Consider the following 23,814-nt stretch of genomic DNA (forward strand, 5'->3'; position numbering starts at 1 on the left):
CTACCAAGCAGTACAACTACTAAGGTCTATCTTTAATAAAGTGATGCAAACTTGATACACCAATTATGAAAATGATTTTTTATTATTATGTATTTCACAGGGGCAGAAATAAGTCATATCTGGAATCAAATGTTTTACCTGAGCTCAGCTGTCATAACACACAGAGAGATTTGACTATTCAAAACAGGAAAAGGTTGGTACCAGTGTTTCAGATACTAAGATAGCAAACAGAAGGGACTTCCTGTTCGGAGCATAGCATCAGGTTTGTGCACACAGCACTGGCACAAGTGCCACTAGCTTAACAAGCATGTTCACCTCGACAGCAGTAACTCTGCGTCTGTCGATTTAAATTACCTTACAGTTTATGAACTAGAGAACTCAAGAGCAAATACATATTAAATTCAGTTTTTCTATGTGCTCTTGATGTCTTAAAGTTTATTTTCCATTACTATGACGTCCATGTTCATTTGAATTTCCTCTTCTTCATTCGGTTTATTGGCAGATGGCAACAAACGACGAGGTGCATTACCGCCAAAATGATTTATACAACTTACGGAGTCAAAACCTTATCACTATTCCTTATATGTGCCTTCGCTCTCATTAAATAATAATTTCAATCATACTATTTGAATTATTTAAATCATTTTAATAAATCCAGTAGATCTGAGACAAGAAACTCATTCATAAAGCCACATGCCTCAAACATTTTAATGAAAGTCTTTACAATGTTAACACAACAGGAGACATGCAACATAAAACTGTTGACATTTGTAGAAAATGTCTAAACACAGCAACATAAACCACTGTGACAATGTGACGGAGGGGAAACAAATACAATCACTAACGTGTCACTTGAATTTAACTTCCCTCATTCTTTTTACAGTTAACTCCCATTTTGACCTGGCATCGAACACGTCAACTCCATTTTGCTCAGCCGTCACATCTGTGACTAAGCCTCTGTTTGTATTTTGCAAGAAAATCAAAATATCTGTAAATGAATCTCATTACAGTTATAACATGTCCCTGTTTGCTTAACAGTAGTTGACAGAATGATACTTAATATGCACACAGATATCAGTACAATGGGAAATATCCATAATGGATCCAAATGTTTATGAGCACAAATAAATATATAAAACATCAGTTTTACTCTGGGATACAAAGTTGCTGAAATCTGACGAAAAACATGTTCTGAATTTGGTTTTTGCCTTTTCGAACGCTGACGATGATTTCCCTCTGCTTGCTTCAGTCAGATGACTCGTGTAAACAGCTTCAAACTACTGCAGAGGGCGTCCAAATACATTCAAAAATATATGCACACATTTATGATCCTCAATAAAAAAAAATTAAAAAAAACATCTGGTTAAGCTCTTCTCTGACGAACAGCTGGTTCCTGTCGATGTAATAATCAAGTAGCTACATTTTTATACACGTTTCATGAACAAATAAGCAGGATACATGTGAAAATAGAGTAATGATGATAATCCCTCATTGGTGTCTGCTCACACATAGTCCTTCCTGTTGTAGGAGCTCGGAGCTACTGACCGTGGTGCCGACGAATATGCTATACGACTCTGGGGGTGCGTGCTGTACCTTGTCGGTTTATTTTCCTGCGGGGGACAACTGCAGCAGAGAATGCACCCTCCAATCATTAGCAGGGCAGCAGAGGCCCAGCCCAGATACAGCGCTGCCCCGATCTCCATCTTCTGTCCAGAGAGGATGAGCGGACTGTAGAACTCGACCACGATAGTGTGTGCTGACCAGGAAACGGGCACTAGCAGGGCCAGAGCCGCTGCGATGAACGACCCCCCAGAGGCGGCCATCACCCTGGCTTTAGCGGCCTCGTCCTCGATGCAGTTGGTGCACTTTGCTCCAACTATGGAGATGAGGAGTGCCAACAAGCCCACGATGATGGAGACGACGGTGAGCGCCCTGGCCGCCTGCAGGTCCTGAGGTAGGGCCAGCATGGAGTCGTAAACCTTGCACTGCATCTGCCCCGTGCTCTGGAACACACAGCTCATCCACAGGCCCTCCCAGTACACCTGGGCTGTGACGATGTTGGCGCCAATGAAAGCGGACACCCTCCACATTGGCAGAGCGCAGCTGACCACACTCAGCGCCCAGCCGAGCACCGAGAGAGTGACGCCGACCACTTCAAGTCCAAAAGACACCATCATGCACCCAGACAAACGTCCCCTTGTGAATCAAAAGCTCCTTAATTTGTCCTTTCTCTCCTCTTCAGTTCCTCTGAATTAAAATGTCTCTTTCTCTCACTTTTCCTTGCTTCCTTTTCCCACTTTTATTTTTCGACAAACACTTGAAGGCCGTCTTGATTTTGCCCTTTGAGCTCCTCTTTGTCAACCCTTCTTTCCACTGTGTACACCTCCTCCTCAAGTTGTAGCTACTGCACCTACTCCTGAATCCAGTGAAGTGTTGATTTCTCACAGTCTGCTTTCTTCGACTCTCCCCTGTGTGTTCGTGTGCGCTCGGATCTTGTTTTCCTGTGTTCTTCAGCTTTTAAGGCGTCAGTGACCCTTTACATTTTATAGATTAACGGCCAGGCCCTCCTAAGAAATGACATCACTCACCAAACCAAACCAATCAGGTGCAACCTGGCCATTGACCTCATTTACCACCTGGGTGTGCAGCTGCTTGTTTGCGTGCGTTTTTTCAAATGAAGAGTATTTTTATGGTTTAACCTTTTGCCCATGGTAGCTCCAGGAGTGCCTGCTTTATTACTTACAGGAGGTAATGAGTGACCAGGGCAGAGCTTGTTATGTGGTTGATAGCAGAACGCAAACATATAGTCTAAAAGATGTGTGTGTGTGTGTGAATTGGATGCGTGAGAGAGAGTTTGACTGTTTGCATAGAGAGGGAGTGGATCTGGACACACAGGAAGAAAAAAATTCAGCACAAATAAAATTTTCAGAGGGATCTAGTATCCATTTTCTTTCTGCTTTGTTGTGATTTTTCAAGTTTTCATGGTCTATATATTATATATAATATTCTATATCCTCTTATCACCTCCACTCCGCCATGCAGGCAATGTGTTATCATCCTGTAAAATCTTAGTTAATGACAAACTGGAAATGTTGAGAATTTGTTTTTATAGATGTTTTGCCTCTTTGAACCAACTGTAGTTGTTTTAGCTGCGCACTGAAACTCCCTCTTTGTTTTTATGCTTGGATCAATTATGACATAAAGTCCAGGACATCTTCATACAACACTGTCTTTGATTAACCAGCTTCCACAGGCAGGGTAAATAGAAAACCTGAATACAACAACCAGCTAAAATGTGAGGAATGTCATGTTATCAGTGGAGCAGAGTGAACAGTGTTTTGCTCTGAGACACGGGCCTCACATTAACTTGTGGCTTCTCTTGAATTCTGATCATTGCTCCGACCTGCTCCCGTTATCACACACACACTTTTATCATTATTATATTCGTCCGTATTATTCAAACACATCTGCCAAAGAATGGCTAACCCTGAAACCACGATTAGATAAAAGTCCGTTCATTGAGATTATCTTGTGTTTGGGAAGGAAACAAACAATCTAACACTAAGTCAAATCTTATCTGACTAATGATGCTATCTAATTCTCTGTTTGCACCATTAAACAAGAAATATTTGATGTGCGTTCTCCAGCTAGGTGCATGCACTGACAACACATACATATTATCTTAAACACAGTGTGTACAGCCTCTCATTCTGCATCACATTCTGGCCACCTGTCAAATTAAAGTTTGATATTTGACTTTGAGCTATATTGGATTCCTCTGTTTCATCAGCTTAAGAAGCTACAAATAATATTTCATTACATCGGTAGGGTTGCAAAAGAGAGCCCACTTTCACCTAATGGCCAAACTAAAATGTACTGTATCACGACTGCGTAGAACAAGTTTCAAGAAATATGGTCACAATCTCTTCCTCGGAGTTGTCGCCTTTAATCCTGGCCAGAAAAGGGTTTTTCGCCACTGAAAACATTATTTTCAGAATCTGTCTCAAGTTGATGAATGAGTTTCAGTGCGATTATCCATTTACTTGTTGTTTACTCAAGTATGTTGGTGGATCTGTGAGCGTGTGATCTCTTCCTCCTGCCCACTTGCATAGAAACACTCCCTTCTCAAATCCAGCTGGATACTGTAAATCAGAGGGTATACGACTGGATGAATAACAGGTTTATCTATTTGGTCTTCTGCCAAGAGGAATTCTGATAACATACGTGAGTTTGCAACACGCTGCCAACACACTGATCACACTAACCTACATACAAACTGGAAAACACTTACGAAATATCTTTATTGGGAGGTGATATGCTGGTAATCAACAACAGACACAACAATATAAGAATGTGTTTGTATAATTTAGAATAATAAAATACAACTTTACAACTTCATCCAGAAAATTAAAATTCAATAATTAATGTCAGTCATCTTGTTCGCTGTCTTGTTCCACACATTTGTGGAATCAGTGGTGTACAGCAACTAAGTCAATTTACTTGACGTATTAGTGGTACTACCATTTACCTACTAACATTACTTTTCAGAGTAAGAATTTACAAAATATACAATTTGGTTTGAAAAAATGTCTTAGTATTTCAGGACAATGTGTCCAACAGTATATAAACTCACTCAAACTGGCTCCAACTTCACCATCTGATATGATCAAGAACATAATAACTAAACAATGACACACAAGAACATTTTGCTGTTAACACTTGTACTCAAGTATAATATTACTTAATAATAAATGATTGAAATGTTGTTCCAACCCTGGATGTAACCTACAAATTATTCCAAACAATACTTCACTCCAAATGAAATAATAATGAAACTAAGCAGTTAAATCCTTGGACATTGTACACAGTTGTATTTTTTATAATATATATATATATATATATATATATAAGTTTATTGTCTTTAATCACATATCTTAGAGCTCTGTGCAACAAAATCTGATATGGCACAGTGGAGCAGAGGTTACAGCACTGTGTTGCCTCACAGACAAAAGGTTATAGTTTGAATCCTGCCTTTTTTATATGAAGTTTGTATGTTCTATTCATGTCTATGGGCTTTTTTGTTCTTCTCTGTACCAGTCCAGAGTATTTTCACTCAATGTCAGCTGGGATTATCTTCAGCTAACCACCTGCAACCTTCAAAGTATGAGCGGTAGAGGAATGGATGGATGTAAAATAGGAGGAGGAGGAAGTCTGAACAATAAAAAATTAAATGATCCATAGAAACTGAAGCACCTCCTCGTGGATCATATTAAAGATACCAAGCTCTTAATATGTCAATCAAGATGAGTTAGTGGCACTATAATGTCACTCAGACAATAACAAGCATTGACCTGACATACGTGTGCGTGTAATGTTTTCTTCTGAAGTAGATCTCTTCAAGAATCACGGGGGTTTCCACTGGCAGGTTTAATTAGGTCAGTGGTGATATGGGCCGACTCTTAGTTACTAATTAGGTATCTTTCCTCTGAAATGGGTTGAAAGCCTTGGGTTTAAAAGCTGCTTTTTTTTGTGTGTCCTGGGTGATGCCACCCTTTCAAAATAGACATTCTTCTTTTCTGAGGAAGAAAAACAGATGGATTTCCATATCAGGGGCGTATAAATGAAACGTTCATAAACAGAAACCAAAAGATAACATTTAAAATTTCCTTCTGGTTTATCAGTCACTGTCCCTGCACCCTATGAGTCACACATGAACCCAGAAGTGACTCGTCCAGGAGAAACTCAGGACAGATTACAACACACAGAGAAGCAGCTGCTGCCTCCCTTTGGGCAGAGATGAGAACAGCAGAGAGGAGAACTCCAGAGATTTCATTTGATGAAGGGATTAAGTTACAAAATCCTGTCAAATCTGTCTTATTATCACATCTCTTGACCCTTACTTGTCACCCTTCCTCACACAACCACCAATATTCAGCACAAGCTGTTTTCCTGTGATCTCCTGTGAACAAAACACCAACTGTACGTTCACACAATCAGCCTTCAGTCCGCTTCACAGGACACACACAGAGGGAACATGAGAAAGCTCCTCTAAAGAAATCAGCCATCATTCCACATGGTCTCCTTATCTTTCACTTGATTATTTAGCTCTAAATACTGTTCATCTACTGCATATTCCTTTTCTTTTTTAAAAACATAATTCTGTTTCTTTATTATCAAATCAAACATTTCAAGGAATTGAACTTCAGTGTGATTTCTTGTTGACTGACCAGTGTTATATCAGAGTAGGGGTCACATGACTCGCACACTGTTTGTCTCCTTATTAAAACACTTTATTGCGAGAATGTGACTTACCGTGTCAGCGAGGTTTTTCACCCTCTGTGTACACATGAGTAGACTGAAGACTGTTGAGTGCCTTAGTTTTATATATGATGAATAAAGTTTTATATATATAATACCCTGAACCCATTTAACTGAGGGGACACAGTCTATAAAAAGTTAGATAAATTAACCAATCAGCTATATGAGGAGTTATTGGAGGTGAAGACAACTACCATTTTATTTCCTTTCAGCTGTATAATCAGAGAATATCCCTATCTATTCAACATAAACAGCCTGTCTGTAGTGAGTCACAAATTTAGACTTTACTAAAATTAGTCAAATTAAAAAAGACCCACCACACTGTGTGTGTAAATGAGATGTGATTTTTTAAGTAGTGATCTAATTAAAGTTCAATTGTCCAGCATTTGTAAGGTTGTTGAGTTGGGAACAAGCCCAAGTATTCCTGAAGCCATTTCTCCAGCACTTGGGTTTCCTCACTTTCTAGTGGATAAGTAAAGGAGACACATGGGCCGGTCAGCCTCTTTGGGGAAAGTTAAAAGTGACTTTAAGCACAATGTACGATGATTTTACTTAATTAACATTGAACTGAAGCATTAATCGTTCTCCGACTTTAACCAAACTGTTTTTGTTTCCTAAACATAACGACAAACAGGCCCATTGTTGTACAGAGGAACCCTGGGAGTCAGTCCTGTGTAAACCCTTCACCCAAGACATCAGTCATGCAGTAACACTGATAACAATGTCACACTTCTCTTAGGATGTGTTTGTCACAGAATATGAAGCTGCATTTCTTGGAAACTTGGATGAGTCAAGTTGGTTTTGATTACTATTTTGGTTCCAGCAGCATGTCAGTCATACCTTTGACGTTATGATTCGCTGACACCTCTGAGCACAACACCATATTTGGTCAGTGGGAAGTTTTCGTCACAGGTATCATTTCAAACCCAATCAGGGCTCCACCCTCCAACTGCTGAAGGTGAAACTACAGACGGGGGAGGGGAAATAAAGACGGAAGATGATAATAGAAAAGTTCTCATCAACTTCTCTTTGACTCGAGGCTTGTGTTGTGTTGGAATGATGTGTTTTTCTGTGTGTGTGGTGCTAAACACAAAGCAGTTTCACAAGAATTCTTTGATGCAGGGTGGGGTGGGGGTGGGGGGGTAAACAGGTTATGGGTTTGTTTTGGGCTGGACCTGAAGAACAGGGAGTGATGAAGTGAACTGTTTTCTTCCACAGCCCCTCCTCCTCCACAATATGTACCTGCTCTCCCTTGATTCCTCTCCCATTCAGCAAACCGTCCCTGACTAACCAGTGGCTCCATCGCAGAGAGAAAACAAACAACCCCACAGGCTTACGTCACTGCAAGAGAGGAACAAGCTCCAGTCGAAGGAACTCCAAGAACAAATCCACGATGGTGTCTGCCGGGTTTCAAATGCTGGGCTCGGTCCTGGGGATCCTGGGCTGGATCGGTGCCATTGTTGTGTGTGCCATCCCCATGTGGAAGGTCACTGCTTTCATTGGCAGCAACATTGTGACTTCGCAGACCTCCTGGGAAGGTATTTGGATGAGCTGTGTGCACCAGAGCACAGGTCAGATGCAGTGTAAGGTCTACGACTCCATGCTGGCCCTCAGCTCCGACCTACAGGCTGCCAGGGCCCTGACCATCATCGCCATCGTGGTGGGAATCTTGGCCATCCTGCTCTCTGTAGCTGGGGGGCAATGCACCAACTGTGTGGACGATCCGTCATCCAAGGCCAAGGTGGGCATTGCCGCCGGGGTTATGTTCATTGCAGCTGGGGTCCTCTGCCTCATCCCTGTGTGCTGGACAGCCCACACCATCATCCGGGACTTCTACAACCCGATGCTGGTCAGCGCCCAGAAGAGAGAGCTGGGTGCTGCGCTCTACATTGGCTGGGGCGCAGCCGCTTTGATGCTGATTGGAGGGGGGATGCTGTGCTGCAACTGCCCCAAAAAGGATGAAGGGTCCTACACTACAAAGTACAAAGCTGCCAGATCTGAAGCCTCAGCACCAGCATCAGGGAAAGACTATGTTTGAATCTCCTCTAGAAATGAGTGGCTTCCAAAAACCACTGTTTACAGGGACAAATACACTGGCGCTACTGGGCTGTGAGTGTCGATCATTCAGGATGTTTCTTGATCAAGAACTTACTCCCCATGAGCACATTTAAAGGAAAATAAAAGCAAGAGAGGAACCACACTCAAAGAGGAAACTCAGTTTTATTTTAACACAGTTCATTGTATGTGTATGGCTGTAGAAACATTTTCTTGTTCGTATAAATATTTTATAACCTCTGTCTTATTAACCACTATCTTATAATTCTCACTTTTTTTGCCATGTTTATGTGGGTTTTTTTTTTTATGAAGTATTTGTATGAAAATCATGATGTGCTGGTTATACTGTAAATAAATATTCGTTTACGATTCTGAGATATCTCCCGCTTCATTCTTATTTTCACACAGCAGCTGTGTTCATCACAATTCATTCAATTCAATTCAATTTTTGATTCAGTGGTCTTAAAGTGGGGCAGATCAATATTTTACTGGAAGTCTAACATCAAATTTCTCTGTATTTATTGTTTTTTTTATATAACTTCTACTTTTTACACCTGCAGAGATGTGTGTTCACTACTATCCTCACCCTTGGGGCCTTTGAAAAGCATCTTTTGTCTGACTTTCTTGTTGATCAGGTTTAGGTGTGGCAGAAAAAGAGGCACGACGGCTGCTCTTTGTTCAAACTGTGAGCCTACAGGAAAAAGTATTTGCACCTTGCATGGACTCACAGGACAAATTTTTCATTTGCGAAGAGAAAATACTGAAATGCCAGTAAATAATCTTTGATTTGATTTCCCTTTAATAAAATCAGGAATTTGGAATGAGGTTTTTACTCATTGTCTCATAAATATCTTTTCTCCATTAGTTGTCTGAATGATAACGTTAGTGCACCTACAAACCATATTATATATTATGAGCTGAATGCGAAGACCCAAACCCAAAGTTTGTGTTTGCTCAAGGCTTGTGAAAGGGTCACTCTCTCTCTCTCTCTCTCTCTCTCTCTCTCTCTCTGAGTGTGTGTGTGTGAGAACAGGTGTGATCAGGAGTCATTGTTCCTGATCTTGAAGCCTTGCTTGAGGTAACAAAGCTTGTATGTGTGGGAACAATGAGCAGAGAAAAACAAGGGTTGTGGATATCAGGTATCAGGCTTCTCCTTTTGTCTGGGAGCCCTGAATCTCCACCCTTAAAGTTTGAACCGCAGCAGCTGCTACATATCTTCTCACAGTTGGACCTCAGTGCATCCGAGCACAGCAAACACTTCCTCAAGCAGCGGTGAGAGTGGGAGGCACAACCCCTAAAGCCTACGGAGATTTTACACCATCAGAATCTATTCATCTTTCAAGACGTGGACATTTTACTAACATCAACATCTTTTTTCTTCTAGTTTTCAAGCGTAGAAGTTGGGTTGTGGCTCTGTGGTCATAGCCATGACTTCTCAAGGCCTCCAGGTGATGGGTGTGCTTCTGGCCTTCATCGGCTGGCTGGGTACCATCATCACGTGCGCTCTGCCCATGTGGAGAGTCACTGCATTCGTTGGCGCCAACATCGTCACGGCTCAGGTGATCTGGGAAGGCTTGTGGATGAACTGCGTGGTGCAGAGCACGGGCCAGATGCAGTGTAAGGTGTACGACTCCATGCTGGCCCTGCCACGAGACCTGCAGGCTGCCAGGGCCATGGTGGTCATCTCTGTGATCGTTGGCGTTTTCGGCGTCCTCATGGCCGTGGCTGGAGGGAAGTGCACAAACTGCATGGAGGACGAGGTGGCCAAAGCCAAAGCCTGCATTCTGTCCGGTGTGGTCTTCATCATAGCCGCCTTCCTGATCATGATCCCGGTGTCGTGGTCAGCTCATGCAGTGATCAGGGACTTTTACAACCCCTTGGTGATCGCGGCTCAGAGGAGGGAGCTCGGAGCCGGCCTTTATATCGGCTGGGGCTCTGCTGGGCTGCTGCTGCTGGGTGGGGGGCTGCTGTGCAACAACTGCCCCCCAAAAGATGGGAGACCCTACATACCTGCCAAGTTCGCCCCCGCAAGAACCGTAGCTTCAAACGTGGACTATGTGTGAGTGTTTCTGCTGCAGCGGCTGCAGAAGGAGTCATACGTGTTTCTAACAAATGTGTATGTGCTGAAAATGGTGTGCTTATGGGAAGTGGGAAAAAGGAACAAAATTACATTTCACTGTGTTTAATCTGTTAATTAGTTAACATAACACAACACACTAAACTTCATGTATTGTCAAGAAAAAGCCTTAATGATTAAATGGCTGATTCCCAGGTTTCACAAGGAAGAATTTCTTCTGAAATATTCTTTTCCACTATCTTTGTTTTTGTTTTAATGACTGGAAACTTGTGACATTTCTCTGAGCCAATATTTTCAGTATGAATAAATTACAATACCTGCTTTTGGGAGCTGCAGCCTAAGACTGAGGATCTGATGCAATAGATGTGTAATGTATACAGTTCCTTCATCATCTTTTATATATACATGTTCTTTATCTAACAAATTCATATCAACTAACAACAATTTTTTTTACTTTAAAAAAAAGTTCATTTTGATATGAGACAATGTTCACTTGAAATACTTTATGTTCTTTGTTTCATGATATGAAGATGACTGCCTACCTTTTGAAATGTCAGAAATAAAGAGTCTTTGATTCACACCCTCCATGACGTCTTTCTCATGTTCACTCTGCACCTGCACTCCTCTCACTAACCACTGATGATAGGTCATTCAGGAATTCAGGGGAGCACAAGTGAAATGTATCTGAGTGAGATGTTTGCCGTGTTGTAATCAACTGCCTTTCTATTAGGACCGTTATTTACAGTTTCTGCCATGAGTCGAATGGACGTCACCGCCAGAGACAACATAGCTCTGCACATGCTCGGATTCATGTTGCTAAGGAACTGTCTTACATCTGCGGAGAATGGATATTTACACTTTGCCCAGAAAGAGAACATCTGCCAAGTCCTGTCAGGATGAAATATCCTAAACCTCGTTAAGGGGTTTCTTTTTGTCTGCAGACATTTTCAGTTGAAATCAGCCTGAAAAGAAAAAACAATACACCACTGTAATTTTTCCTCCATTGTGTCTACTTTACATTTTGGCCACTGATCTTTTACTTAGGTTCAAAGTAGGAATACTACAATGTAAAATAAAAATACAAATGTTTGTTTGTGGCTAAAAGAATTTGGATATTTCCAGAAAGTGAAAAGCATTTTTTGTTTAAAATGTATTATGATATTTGATTATTTGTTCTGATGCAAGCTGAAATTAACTATTTATAGTCAAGTCAATATTACTTATTGAGTTCAATAGCACAAATCACAGATTTACCTTGAGAGGCCTTATCTGTTGCCTTAAACCCTATAATGTAAGATACATCTAATCCTTTTATAAGCTGACCTCAACTTTTGAGTATCAAATCTTACATTTACTGCTAAGTATCTCTGTCAAATAAGAAAACATTATTCAGGGGATGTGTCTCAAATTTGCTTTAATTAACATAGTACTGAACTTAACCTTTACGCACTTTGTTGTATTCCATCAAAACAGGCATATTTAAAAAAACATTTCTCACAAAAAATGCTGTTTATTACATGAATGTAAAAAACAAGATTCAAAATACATTTTACATGGTGATTACATTAGTTTTTCCTGAAGTGCTTATGTTGCTACAAACATCAGCAGAGTCTGAATTAAAATTGAAATGATTACGCAAAAGAGTGACCGAGTGAAAATAAACAAATTTAACTCCAGTCCTAACTCAATGATGCATTTATCTAACATGGCACATACCTTTAAGTCTCTGGTATCTTTCAGAATCAAAAGGCCACAGTTTATTAGTTTTAAGAAGTTAATGACAATGCAAATCAAACTCTGTAACAGTGAGAGGTTTGTACTGTACGTGGAGTCAGGCACTTTTCGAACAAAGTCACCGGCTCAGACAAATTCCTTCCCGGGTGTTGTGGATTTAGGAGGTGAGTACTTTGCTCCACTGTAGCGGTCTCCACCCGACGGGCACTGACAGCAGAGAAGAGCGCCTCCGATCAGCAACAGGCCTGAAGCTCCCCAGCCCACGTACAAGCATGCACCAAGCTCTCTCCTCTGGGAATCAGGAACCAAGGGGTTGTAGAAGTCCTTAATGACAGTGTTAGCAGGCAGAGACACAGTCACCAGACACAGAGCCCCACTCAGGATGAAGAAAACTCCCGCGGCGATGGCCACTCTGGCTTTTGCTGCTTTGTCCCCGACGCAGGTGGTGCATTTCCCGCCAACCACCGAGAGCAGGATACCAAACAGCGAGAAGAGGATGGCGATGACCACCATGGCCCGGGCTGCCTGGAGGTCAGGGGGCAGAGCCAGCAGGGAGTCGTAGACCTTGCACTGCATCTGGCCCGTACTCTGCACCACGCAGGTCATCCACAGTCCTTCCCAAATGGTCTGAGCCACCACGATGTTGTTCCCGATGAAAGCAGACACCTTCCACAGGGGCAGCATACAGATCAGTATGTTTCCTATCCATCCGAGCACCGCCAACCCGACACCTAGAATCTGCAACCCTAAAGATGCCATTACTGTTCTGCTCGCGTTACTTTCTTAATTGCTGTCACAGTTCTTCTCCGGGCTGCCAACTAAAATCTCTCTGACTGTGGGGAAGTTTTATATGACCCACAGATGCCCCCTGAGAAGCCCCCTCCTCTGGGTGGGCTTTGGCTCCATTGCTCAGATACAGTGTAAACATCCATCATGCTGCCTTTGAGTTCAGAGGTGTTTCTGTGCAACAAAGAGGCACTCTGGTGCCTCAGCAGAGCCCAGAGAAAAAGAGAAGAAGCTTTCATACTGAGGTTCAGTCAAAAGGCAAAAGTTGAAAATCAAACATAATGGAAAAGGAAGATTTATTGTAAAACATTAACTTCAAAGTCCTTTGCAAACAAGGCAGGTCACACAATAATGAGCTAATAAAACCACATCAGACGGTAGAACAGGGATTTTCAGTTAGAGGCAGACTTTTGTAGTTGCCAGAGAATATGTGGAAAGATTGTGGAGCCCAGCAAATATAAAAAAGTAGAAAACTCAGGATGTAGAGCTAATCCTTACCATCACTATCAGAATAACTAGTAAACCTTACAGCTTCTCCCACTTTTAATGTTTAGCAGTTCAAAATAATGGATTCATTGTTAAAACAGCTGAAATAGATAAACTAAAAATAAATATCTGATTAGATATGGCTAGACAAGAAATGCATTGTCTGATGAAATAGCTTAGAGATATGGATAAAAGCTTCAATGAAAGATAATAACTTTTATACTTCTTTATGTTATATAAATTATTCATTTGAGGTTTAATGTGTAAATCCTTTTTTGTAAAATAAAATGTCCATCTGTACACTAAAGTGTTCCTCTACAGATTTGAACTTCTATTTTTATTTATCTACAGATATTCCATATAGAGACAGATATTCCATTGATATCCCTCATGCCTCTGTTTTGATTAATATTCACACAAACACACACACACACACACACACACACACACACACACAGCTGATCTCACTGACAGGTGGGGACACTCAGCTTGATTCCTGCTCTGGTGAAAGAACCTGAAATAAGGAGATCAGCAGCAGCAGCCATCAGAACAGGCTCCTTTAGAAACTTCAGTGTCTGTTGTTTAATGAATGTTATAAAACGTAGAATGCTTGAGTGAAAATAAACTTCATCCTTCCATTTTTCATCTTTTCACATAGTTCTGGTGGCAATACATAAGTTTCCATGTTTTAGATAAATTGATAAAGAATCAAGAATTGAAATACATGAATCAATAACTTTGAAAACATGTGGATTTACACTAATACACAACAGCAAATTCCTTGTATGCGTAAACCTGCTTGACAATAAAACTTGATTCTGATAAATAAACAGGAATGTGAATCGGTCATTTAGAGATGTATTCAAATTGATTCATTACTATTTGTACAATGAATCAATTTAGTTTAAAGCAGCAGCAAAACCCTCAAACTTCAGTTTAACTTTGACTTGTGTGTGGTTGATGATGTGGTCCACCCTTGACGACCACAGGTGTTTTCAGTTTGGATTATTTTGAACGGCCAATCAGGGAACGCCATGGATACCAGGTATAAAAGCTCCAGGTGGAAAGCCACCAGTTGTATTTCATTGCTGGTGCTGCTTCTGTACAACGTGAGACTAACATGGCGTCTGCAGGTCTTCAGATCCTTGGCATTTTCTTGGGGGCCATTGGGTTTTTGGGCGACATCATCATCTGTGCCCTGCCGATGTGGAAGGTGTCGGCGTTCATTGGGAACAACATTGTGACGGCACAGATCTTCTGGGAGGGCCTGTGGATGAACTGTGTGAAGCAGAGCACCGGACAGATGCAGTGCAAGGTCTACGACTCCATGCTGGCCCTGCCCCGAGACCTGCAGGCTGCCCGGGCCCTGATCATCATCTCCATTCTGATCTCCCTCATGGGAATCCTGCTCTCCATCGCAGGTGGTAAGTGCACCAACTGCATTGAAGAGGAGATGGCCAAGAGCAGGGTGGCCATCGCTGCGGGGGTGTTCTTCATCGTCGGTGGCATCCTGTGCTTGATCCCTGTGTCGTGGTCTGCTAACGAGGTCATCAGGAACTTCTACAACCCCATTATGAATGACGCACAGAGGAGGGAGCTGGGAGCGTCGCTGTTCATCGGCTGGGGATCTGCTGGACTCCTTCTCATCGGAGGTGCACTTCTGTGCTGTCAGTGTCAGCAGCGTAAGGACAGCAGGTACTCGGTGAAATACTCTGCCCCGCGCTCAGCAGCGAGCGGAGGAGCCTACGTTTGAAATGACTGCAAGTAATTCAACTCTGCACACGTTTCCACCTGGAGACTGGAATCTTCCATTTCATTTTTAGTGTCTACCTTTTATGTTTGTGTTTTACTGATTATTTTAATAAAACCTCTTATGACCTAAAGGTTTTCTTGTTTGTGTGGTTCATGACAAATGTTTTAACATGGTGGTTTGACATTAATTCTTCTTGGGGTGAATCAGCAGAGTCTGTATGGGCTCCTCACCCAGTTTAAGTTAATGTTTTCTGGATTTTAAGCAGCTTATTTGGAGTGTAAATGATTCAGCAACTTTTAATCCAAGATTTATGCAACTTCTTCTCAAAAGTTGTGCCATTGGCTGTAAAACTTTCTCTTTGCAATATTTACAAGCGACTAGTTTGCAATCTAGTGAAAAGTAAATTTATATATTTCTAACTTGCAGACTAAAAAGTCCAGTACTTTGAAACAATTTTATAGACATTGAGAGGAATTTGTTCCAACTAGTTTATTTCAGTGTTTAAATATGAACAAGTGCCACACACAGTATAAGCAGCAAAAGTTTGGACAAAATCTAATTATGATTCATAAAAGTTTGTTACTAAATGTTTGTTTTTACTAAACTACCTTACCTGGTTAACCGCATAGCACTGGTTAGCATGATGGCTAGGCTAACGTTAGCAATTAGGTCAACAGCTCCAGGTGTGTATCAGGGTGGGTCCTCTTCCTCCTGATAGAACAGTTTGAAGTCTGAGTTCACTTGGCTATGTGCTGATTAGCTCGAGTAAGCTTGAGGTTTGTCTCTGATGGGAAATGTATCTGTCTCTCACTTTGTGAAACTTCTCTGTTGAATATGTTCCTGCATGTGCTTGAATTACACAAAACATTTATCCAGCAACAACTTTTGTCTACAAGATTCTACAGCTACACAACTTGTACAAATATCTGTGTACACAAAACGCATACACAAAATATTTTTACACCTACATAACCTTTTTGCAAGAGCACACACCCTTCATTTGATCCCATAGTACTCTTCCCACTGATCAGTGTGTCTCTCAGTTTTTCTTAAGCTCTGTACAGTTAAGATGCTTTTTACAGAAACTAGATGTTGAAATGGTTAAAATGTTTTTCAGTCCATTTAAAGGCTTTGGATCACAGAGCAGTTTTTCTTACATGGTGGCTTTTGTTAGCAGCTTTTGTCTCCTGTTTATTCACAGTGAGCAGTAATCCAGACAAGCAGGAAACCTGATCTGCAAACTAGCGAGTCCCCTCCCTGTTTCTCTTCCTTCTCATACCTGCAGCGCAAAACAGCAAAACACAACCTGCTGTATTTACAACCAAAGGATTCTCTGCTCGACTAAACTGCTCAGCAGTGGATTTTGCTGGTGTCTTTGACATTGTGGTTCATTTTAAATTCATGCCTTGGATTTGTTTTTTGGCAACATGCGGACACAGCTTGTTGGTTTGTGTTTGGCAATCATCGGCTTCCTTGGCACCATCCTCATCTGCTGTCTGCCCATGTGGAAGGTGACAGCCTTTGTTGGGGCAAACATCATCACCTCTCAGGTCTTCTGGGAAGGTTTGTGGATGAACTGTGTGATCCAGAGCACAGGCCACTTACAGTGTAAAGCCTATGACTCCGTTCTGGCTCTACCACAGGAACTGCAGGCCTCCAGGGCTCTGATTTGTGTGTCCATCGCTGTCAGCGTGGTGGCCATTGGGCTCACCGTGGTCGGGGCCCGCTGCACCAACTTCTTTTCGGACGACTGGCTGACTAAAGCCAACATCGGCGTATCGGGGGCTGTGGTCTTCATAATAGCAGGGCTCCTGTGTATAATTCCTGTCAGCTGGTCAGCCCACAGCATCATCACAGGTTTCTACAACCCACTGGCCACCAGTGAAAGGAGGGGGGAGCTCGGGGCCTCCATATATGTGGGCTGGACGTCTGGAGCTCTGCTCGTCATTGGAGGAGGAATATTGTGCAGCATCTACAGGTGCAGAACATGAAGAACATGATGCCACCCATCAAATACACATTGAAAACAAACATGTACAGTTATGTGTTCACTGTGATGGACATCGTTTGATTTTTCCCAATTTTATTCAACCTTTAGTTGCACTATAGTGATATTTTTTCAACAAATCAGTTTTAAATTGGTGTACAATTTTAATGTGAATCAAAATTGTGTTGTGTATGTTGAATGAAAATGACTAGTTGAGCTCATAGTTGTATAATGTGACACTGCAGGAAATGATTTATGAGTTTATGTGACTTGTTTATGTTGCACAAATGAATGCTGCAAGAAAAATCACTTTTTACACACTCCCACACACAGGTTTATATCTTTGTATTACTTTGTATATTTGTATTTTTTAACAGAAGGAGAAATAGAATAAAATGAAAGTGAGAGAAAAATGTGTTGGTCATCTCAATTTGTATAAAAGCCTGACAAACCTGATATGGATCTGTCTCCGAGGTATTTGAATACTCACAAACCTCCTCTGTTCACGTTTGCATATTCCTGTTGATCTTTGTGTCGTCTGATGTCATAATGAAAAACAACTTTGAATTTAAGTCTCTGGTTAAACAGGACCTCTGCAAGAGAAATGCAATCACATATTTCTTTTCTCTAACAACAAGACTATCAAAAGTAATAATCCACTGTGGATATGTTATTTGTAGCTCTGCTGCTGTGTAAGTGTGTATTTTAAAATGGGAGGCAGAGCAGGCAGATCTCTAATAGTTCAATGTGATGGAGAATCATCTTTTGATGGTGGAAATAAAACAATGAATCAGAGACATAAAGAGAAACCTTTAAATGTTGTTCATCTTGAAATGAGCTTTAAATTAAGTTTTACTTTTATACTGCAAAGCTATATAAAGACTCAGATTGAATACCATGATTTTACCAAATAACATCAAAATGTTGGGGCACTTGAGAAAGTTTTCTAAAGCAGTTGCACATTCATAGTCACTGGGTGGTGCTATATGAAGTTCCAGTTTCAAGGTGATGGTTTCATTCTTTTTTTAGTAAGAATCTTATGGAACAACCACAAACATAAATAAAGGGAATGTATTTATATTTTCCAGGTTTAGTTCATGTTATATATGATTATATTGTTTTGGTAATTTGTATTAATTTGTGAATTCAATGTATTCACATTTAAAACTCGTCAATAAAGCTCCTGACAGATTTCTGAATCAGCAGATATCTGTAATATCTTATGTTTCCCGGCGTCTGCTGGGTGGAGCTCTCTGTGACGTCCTGAGCCTGGTTCGGTCCAGAGGAAACATCTCAATATACAAACTGTCTGGGCCTCCTCCCCTGTAGATCCCAACCTTCCTCCTGCACGACACAGCCACGGTCATGTTTGATATCATGAGATCAAACAACCCCAGGATGTTTGCTCGTGCATCGAGTGGGAGTGAGAGCTCGTAACTCAAGTGCATGACTATAACCCCCTGAACACAGCTCAGAGTGTGTGGGGTAAAGCTGTATGATCAGCCTCTGGGGACACAACCAGGATCTGAGCAGGGGACTTTAATCCGTCAAACAGATCAGGGACACCAGACGAGGGGATGGGCCAAATCTGGTGAGACACAACAACGCAAAGTGAATATTATGAAGATAATTTGTCACAACAGTGGATATAATGAGATTTATCGCAGGGTTAAATCAATCCATCAAATTGTATTTGTATAACCCATATTAACAAAGTGCAAGATCAAAATAACAATATTTTAAACATTCATGAGAAAAGAGAGCCTCTGTGGTAAATGGATCAATTTAAACATTGATGTTTGACCAGAGCTCTGCACTCATCACTTGGTAAATTCCAATTCATACAATAATTGTCACCCAAGCAAATACCAACAGTAATAAGACATGTGCCTTTTTTTCATTTTAAACTTCTTCAGTCATTTTGTCTTTGGGGGATTCTGTGTGCATCTGTGAAACTCTGCAATTCTGGTCTGGTGAGATGACATTTAAAACCAGTTTCAGCTCAGAGGCCGCACCACAAAACTCCTCCTCTGACTTGTCAAGAAAACCTGTAAGTGAGCTGCAGTCAGCTTCTCCAACAAATACCTGCTCCTTCGTGTCCCTCACTCGTAAATAAGCCCCGTCTCTCTGCAGCGCCTGCCGAGTTGAAGAGATCGACGGAGCCTCAGCATGGTGTCTGCTGGAAGACAGATTCTGGGTATGGCCTCCGCCTTTATCGGCTTCTTGGGGAGCATCATTATCTGCGCCCTCCCCACGTGGAAAGTAACAGCGTTCATCGGCGCCAACATCGTTACTTCCCAGGTGATCTGGGAAGGATTGTGGATGAACTGTGTGAAACAGAGCACAGGCCAGATGCAGTGCAAGGTCTACGACTCTCTCCTGGCCTTGCCCCGAGACCTGCAGGCTGCCAGAGCACTCGTCATCCTCGCCATCATCATCGGGGTCTTTGGGATCCTTCTGTCGGTGGTCGGGGGCAAGTGCACCAACTTTGTGTCGGAGGAAAGGCAAAAGTGCAAAGTGGCCATCGCTGCTGGGATCATCTTCATTGTTGCTGGGGTCATGGTGCTCATCCCCGCCAGCTGGACCGCGAACACCATCATTCGGGATTTCTACAACCCCATGCTCATCAACGCCCAGAAGAGGGAGCTGGGAGCCTCGCTCTACATCGGTTGGGCCTCTGCGGGGCTGCTGTTCCTGGGCGGGGGCCTCCTCTGCAGCTCCTGTCCCCCCAGAGATGAAAACGACTACGACGTGAAGTACGCCAAGGCTCGCTCTGTGGACAGCAGCAAGGCCTACGTTTAGATCGTCAGCAGGAGATAAGACAGAGAATCGATGGACGTTTCAGTTTGTCCCATAAGAAAGAGCCAAGTTCCACCATTTAGAATATAGCTTTGAGCTTTTGCAGTATGAAATTTAACAACTTTTAAAAATGTTCTTATTGTGCATATTGTAAAATGTGCATATGAGATTATTCACAGTTTTTGTATTTAACACTTTCTCTTGGACAGTTTTGTACAGATTTACTTATATTTTTGGTTTATGCTGTTGATCACATACTCACATTACATATTCTCTATGACATGTGAGGTTCAGAACACGTGTGTTAAAAACCGCATTATGTGTTTTTGTATGTGAAATCTTCCAGCGCTGTTGCTCCTCTTCCTCCATTAACCCAACTGAATATCGACGATGAAGAGACTGATTCACATTATTTTCTGGCTTTTTCTCCAGATTTGGTTTGTTGCTTCAGTTCTTTAAGACACATCTGAGATTATGTTTTCCATTTTTGAGTTTTTTTCAGAGGGAAGAACAGTTATAGTGACAAATGTCAAGAATAAGGTTTTTCAAGTGTAGAATCCTTACTGACAGGCTGTGTGATAATGATAAACAGTGTTTGTGTTTATGTTCTCTCTTATTTATCTCGACAAGAGCAAAATCACCTTTTCCAGACAGAAATGTAACACCTGACATGAAGTCACCACATGTTTGTGTTCATATCAAGTTTAATAAACATAATAAACTGACCAGAGTCTAAATCCATACACAATTACATCATAGTTGTGTCTCTGAATTCATGTGAAAATAATAAAATATACACATAATGTGGTTTTAGGTTGGCAATAATAATAATAATAACAATAACAATTCTTATATCCCACTATTAGGCCATTTGTTTTACGTAATGTGTAAAATAGAAAAGAATGACACAAAAACTATCCCCCGGAGCTACGAGGACAGATTAAAGATTATTTTGAGCCTGATTAAGGTTTGGTAGTTTGTGTACGTGTGTGTGTGTGTGTCTGTGTGTGTGTGTGTGTATGTGTGGGGTGAGGGTTGAAACAGGTTTTACTGCACTGTGGATGCTGCAAGAATGAAACTGGTTTATCGTGTTCCACATTTCTCTCCTTAATTTTGTTACAGAAACACATCCTCACACACACACACACACACACACACACACACACAGACACAGACACACACACACACACACACACACACACACACACACACACACACACACACACAGACACACACACACACACACTGAGCACTGACCTCACATGTATTTATTTTTGAAACATATTACTGTTCACTTTGAGCTCAGTTCAGTGTTTCTCCTGTGTGTGACAGGACTAAGACACGAGAGCGAAACATAAAAACATATAAAGCTCATTGTTATCGTTCCTCCGGCTTTGTCTGGTGCTTGTTGCTAACAAAATTATCTCTCGAAACAAAGGTAACAAGGGCGGGAAGAGATGATGTCACGGTTTCACAGCTCCTGCCCTCCCTCTTTTTTGTCTGACAACCTCCTCCCCTTCCTTTTCCCTGTAGTCTAGGTGGTGCATGTACACCTGCAGCCAGAAGCACACAGGCAGCCGCTCAGGTGACAGAAGAGACAGAGCACTCTCAGGTAGGAGAATACAAAGAGGAGGGGGAGAGGGGGGAGGACAGGACAGTAGTCAGGGATGTGAAGGGGGAGGGACAGTAGAGTGTAAACAAATGAACTGAGGACTGAGACACACCTGGAGTCTAGTTAACGCTGCTGGACTGAAAAGAGAAAGAGTCAAAGAGGTGTGGCGATGGGGGCAGATGAAAACATCACAGGTTGATAAAGAGAAACTCAGCGGAAGATACGAGAGAGAAGAGAAGTGAGCAGAGAGACCAGGAGTGGAAGTGAGAGTCATATACATCTGTGAGGATTATTTCTCGAGCATCTCCAGAGGTCTTCACGCCTCCACGACACCATGGCGTCCATGGGGATGCAGATGCTGTCCAGTGCCCTCTGCCTCCTGGGTTGGGCAGGGGTCATCATCAGCTGCCTAATGCCCATGTGGAGGGTCACCGCCTTCGTCGGCAGCACCATTGTCACCTCACAGACCATTTGGGAGGGCATCTGGATGACCTGTGTGGTCCAGAGCACGGGGCAGATCCAGTGTAAGCCGTACGAGTCCCTCCTCGCTCTCAGCGCTGACCTGCAGGCCGCCAGGGCCCTCACCGTCCTCGCCATCACCACAGGTGCCGTAGGCCTCATACTGGCCTTCATTGGAGGGAAGTGCACTCGCTTCTTGGATGAAGAAGGTGGTGGTGTTAAGGGCAAGGTGGCCTTGGCGGCAGGGGGAGTGTTGATCACCACAGGGCTTCTGTGTCTGATTCCCACGTCTTGGGCGGCTGGAGCCGTGGTGAGGAAGTTCTACAGCGCCTCCATAGATGCTCAGCGGCGGGAGATTGGAGCCTGTCTCTACATCGGCTGGGGGGCGTCCATCCTGCTCATTCTGGGAGGGGGTTTGTTCATAAGCTCAGCGTGCCCCCTCAAAGCCAGTGACACAGAGAAGAGCCCCTCAGTCCGCTACCTGGTGGTCCGCTCCTCCAACGGGTCCAACCCAGCGGGTTCTCGTCACAACAGGGTGCCGTCAGCGAAGGCCCAGCCCATCACAGCAGCGGTTCCCCGCTCCCAAAGCTACGAGGGGGCGTCCACCAAGTCTCAGCTGTACAAGAGGCCTCCCTGGGAAGACGGGCCTGGACATGGTTCCAGGCAGGAGTCAGAAAGATCCTGGGTGCCATCAACGAAATCTCAGATGAAGAGGCCGGAGTCAACAAAATCTGAAGAGAGCGAGGCGCTGTCGACGAAGTCTCAGCTGAAACGAGCTGAAATGGAAGAGACTTTATCGGCAAAGAGTGAAAATCCAGATGATTCCTCAAATCCAGCAAGAACATACCTATAATATGAACTGACCTATATTTACACACAATACAAATATGTTTACTTTTTCTGTACTAAGAGTGATTTAGAGGTAGATGTTCACTTGTTACACTGATGTTAAGTAGTTGATGAGGTAGAATCGTCTTTGTCCTTCATCATGTGGTTTTGATTGAAGTGAAAAAAGTCCTGGAGAACTTTCCCCATCATGCAGCTTGAACAGGTCTCGTGCACTAAACCTGAAGTAAAACTGGTGTGAGTGAAGTTACACTTGTCTTCTTGTTAGAAAACAAGCTTCCTGAATCTACATTTACCGACATTGATGTTGACGTGTGAAGTTATAAAAGTTAACATTCGTTTTTTTTTTATCTCACTTCTTAAATGCACTTGAAGAAGATGAATCTGTCTGTATAAATATTTTTACCTCAGATATTTAGCTTGTTTGTTTCTGTTTGACCTGATGCAACCTGAAACATTATTAATGAAGCAGCAACATATTAAGCTAACTTTGCATCATTGATTCTAATGAATGATTCGATGACAGAATCCACTTGTTGCACATAAAGTTACATTTTGAATCAGCTGTAAAATCATTCATGTCAGGTTTTTTTTTTTGTAAAGATTCAGATGTGAACCTTTTTGGTGTGAAATGTGATTGTATGTTTTATTTTGTACGTTTACTTTTTAAATAAACGACTTCAGCGTGATCAGTTTGAGTCATAGCCCTTTTTTCTTTTTAATGACATGTATATGCAAACATTTCAGATCCCCCCTCTGGACTCCCAGTCCACTTCCTGGCTTTTAAAATCCACAGGACAAACAGGTTTGACAGAGAGTGCGCTCACAGAGGAGGTGTTCAGTGTTGGAGGAGGGAGGGAACCATGTGTTTGGATAGAATTAACTTTAAGTTTCAGTGGAAG

The 23,814-nt window shown here is 42.2% G+C and overlaps 3 protein-coding genes and 1 pseudogene across 4 annotated transcripts; 3 read left to right on the forward strand and 1 right to left on the reverse strand.

Moving 5' to 3' along the window:
- Window positions 1-1,406: 1,406 nt before the first annotated feature.
- Window positions 1,407-13,021, reverse strand: LOC109635661 (claudin-4-like; annotated as a pseudogene).
- LOC109635642 (claudin-4-like) lies at window positions 7,570-10,582 on the forward strand. Of its 2 annotated transcripts, none has more exons than XM_069539474.1 (2): window positions 7,570-8,210; window positions 9,814-10,567. In XM_069539474.1, exons 1-2 carry the CDS (start codon window positions 7,712-7,714, stop codon window positions 10,434-10,436), a joined length of 1,122 nt encoding a protein of 373 aa, XP_069395575.1. In that variant the 5' UTR covers window positions 7,570-7,711; the 3' UTR covers window positions 10,437-10,567. The 2 variants fall into 2 exon arrangements, with proteins under 2 accessions (XP_069395575.1, XP_019952527.1); XM_020096968.2 differs by lacking the exon at window positions 7,570-8,210 and adding an exon at window positions 9,509-9,645 and having other exon boundaries at window positions 9,758-10,582.
- A 1,503-nt stretch (window positions 13,022-14,524) lies between the features above and the next one.
- On the forward strand, window positions 14,525-17,315 carry LOC109635654 (claudin-like protein ZF-A89). The gene is made up of 2 exons (XM_020096987.2): window positions 14,525-15,055; window positions 16,621-17,315. Exons 1-2 carry the CDS (start codon window positions 14,577-14,579, stop codon window positions 17,198-17,200), a joined length of 1,059 nt encoding a protein of 352 aa, XP_019952546.2. The 5' UTR covers window positions 14,525-14,576; the 3' UTR covers window positions 17,201-17,315.
- Window positions 17,316-19,250: 1,935 nt separating this feature from the next.
- On the forward strand, window positions 19,251-23,055 carry LOC109635902 (uncharacterized). Its single transcript, XM_020097386.2, has 2 exons — window positions 19,251-19,860; window positions 21,939-23,055. Exons 1-2 carry the CDS (start codon window positions 19,366-19,368, stop codon window positions 22,917-22,919), a joined length of 1,476 nt encoding a protein of 491 aa, XP_019952945.2. The 5' UTR covers window positions 19,251-19,365; the 3' UTR covers window positions 22,920-23,055.
- Window positions 23,056-23,814: the final 759 nt, after the last annotated feature.

This window comes from Paralichthys olivaceus, chromosome 15 (assembly GCF_024713975.1).
Source record: "Paralichthys olivaceus isolate ysfri-2021 chromosome 15, ASM2471397v2, whole genome shotgun sequence".
Taxonomy (NCBI): Eukaryota; Metazoa; Chordata; class Actinopteri; order Pleuronectiformes; family Paralichthyidae; genus Paralichthys; species Paralichthys olivaceus.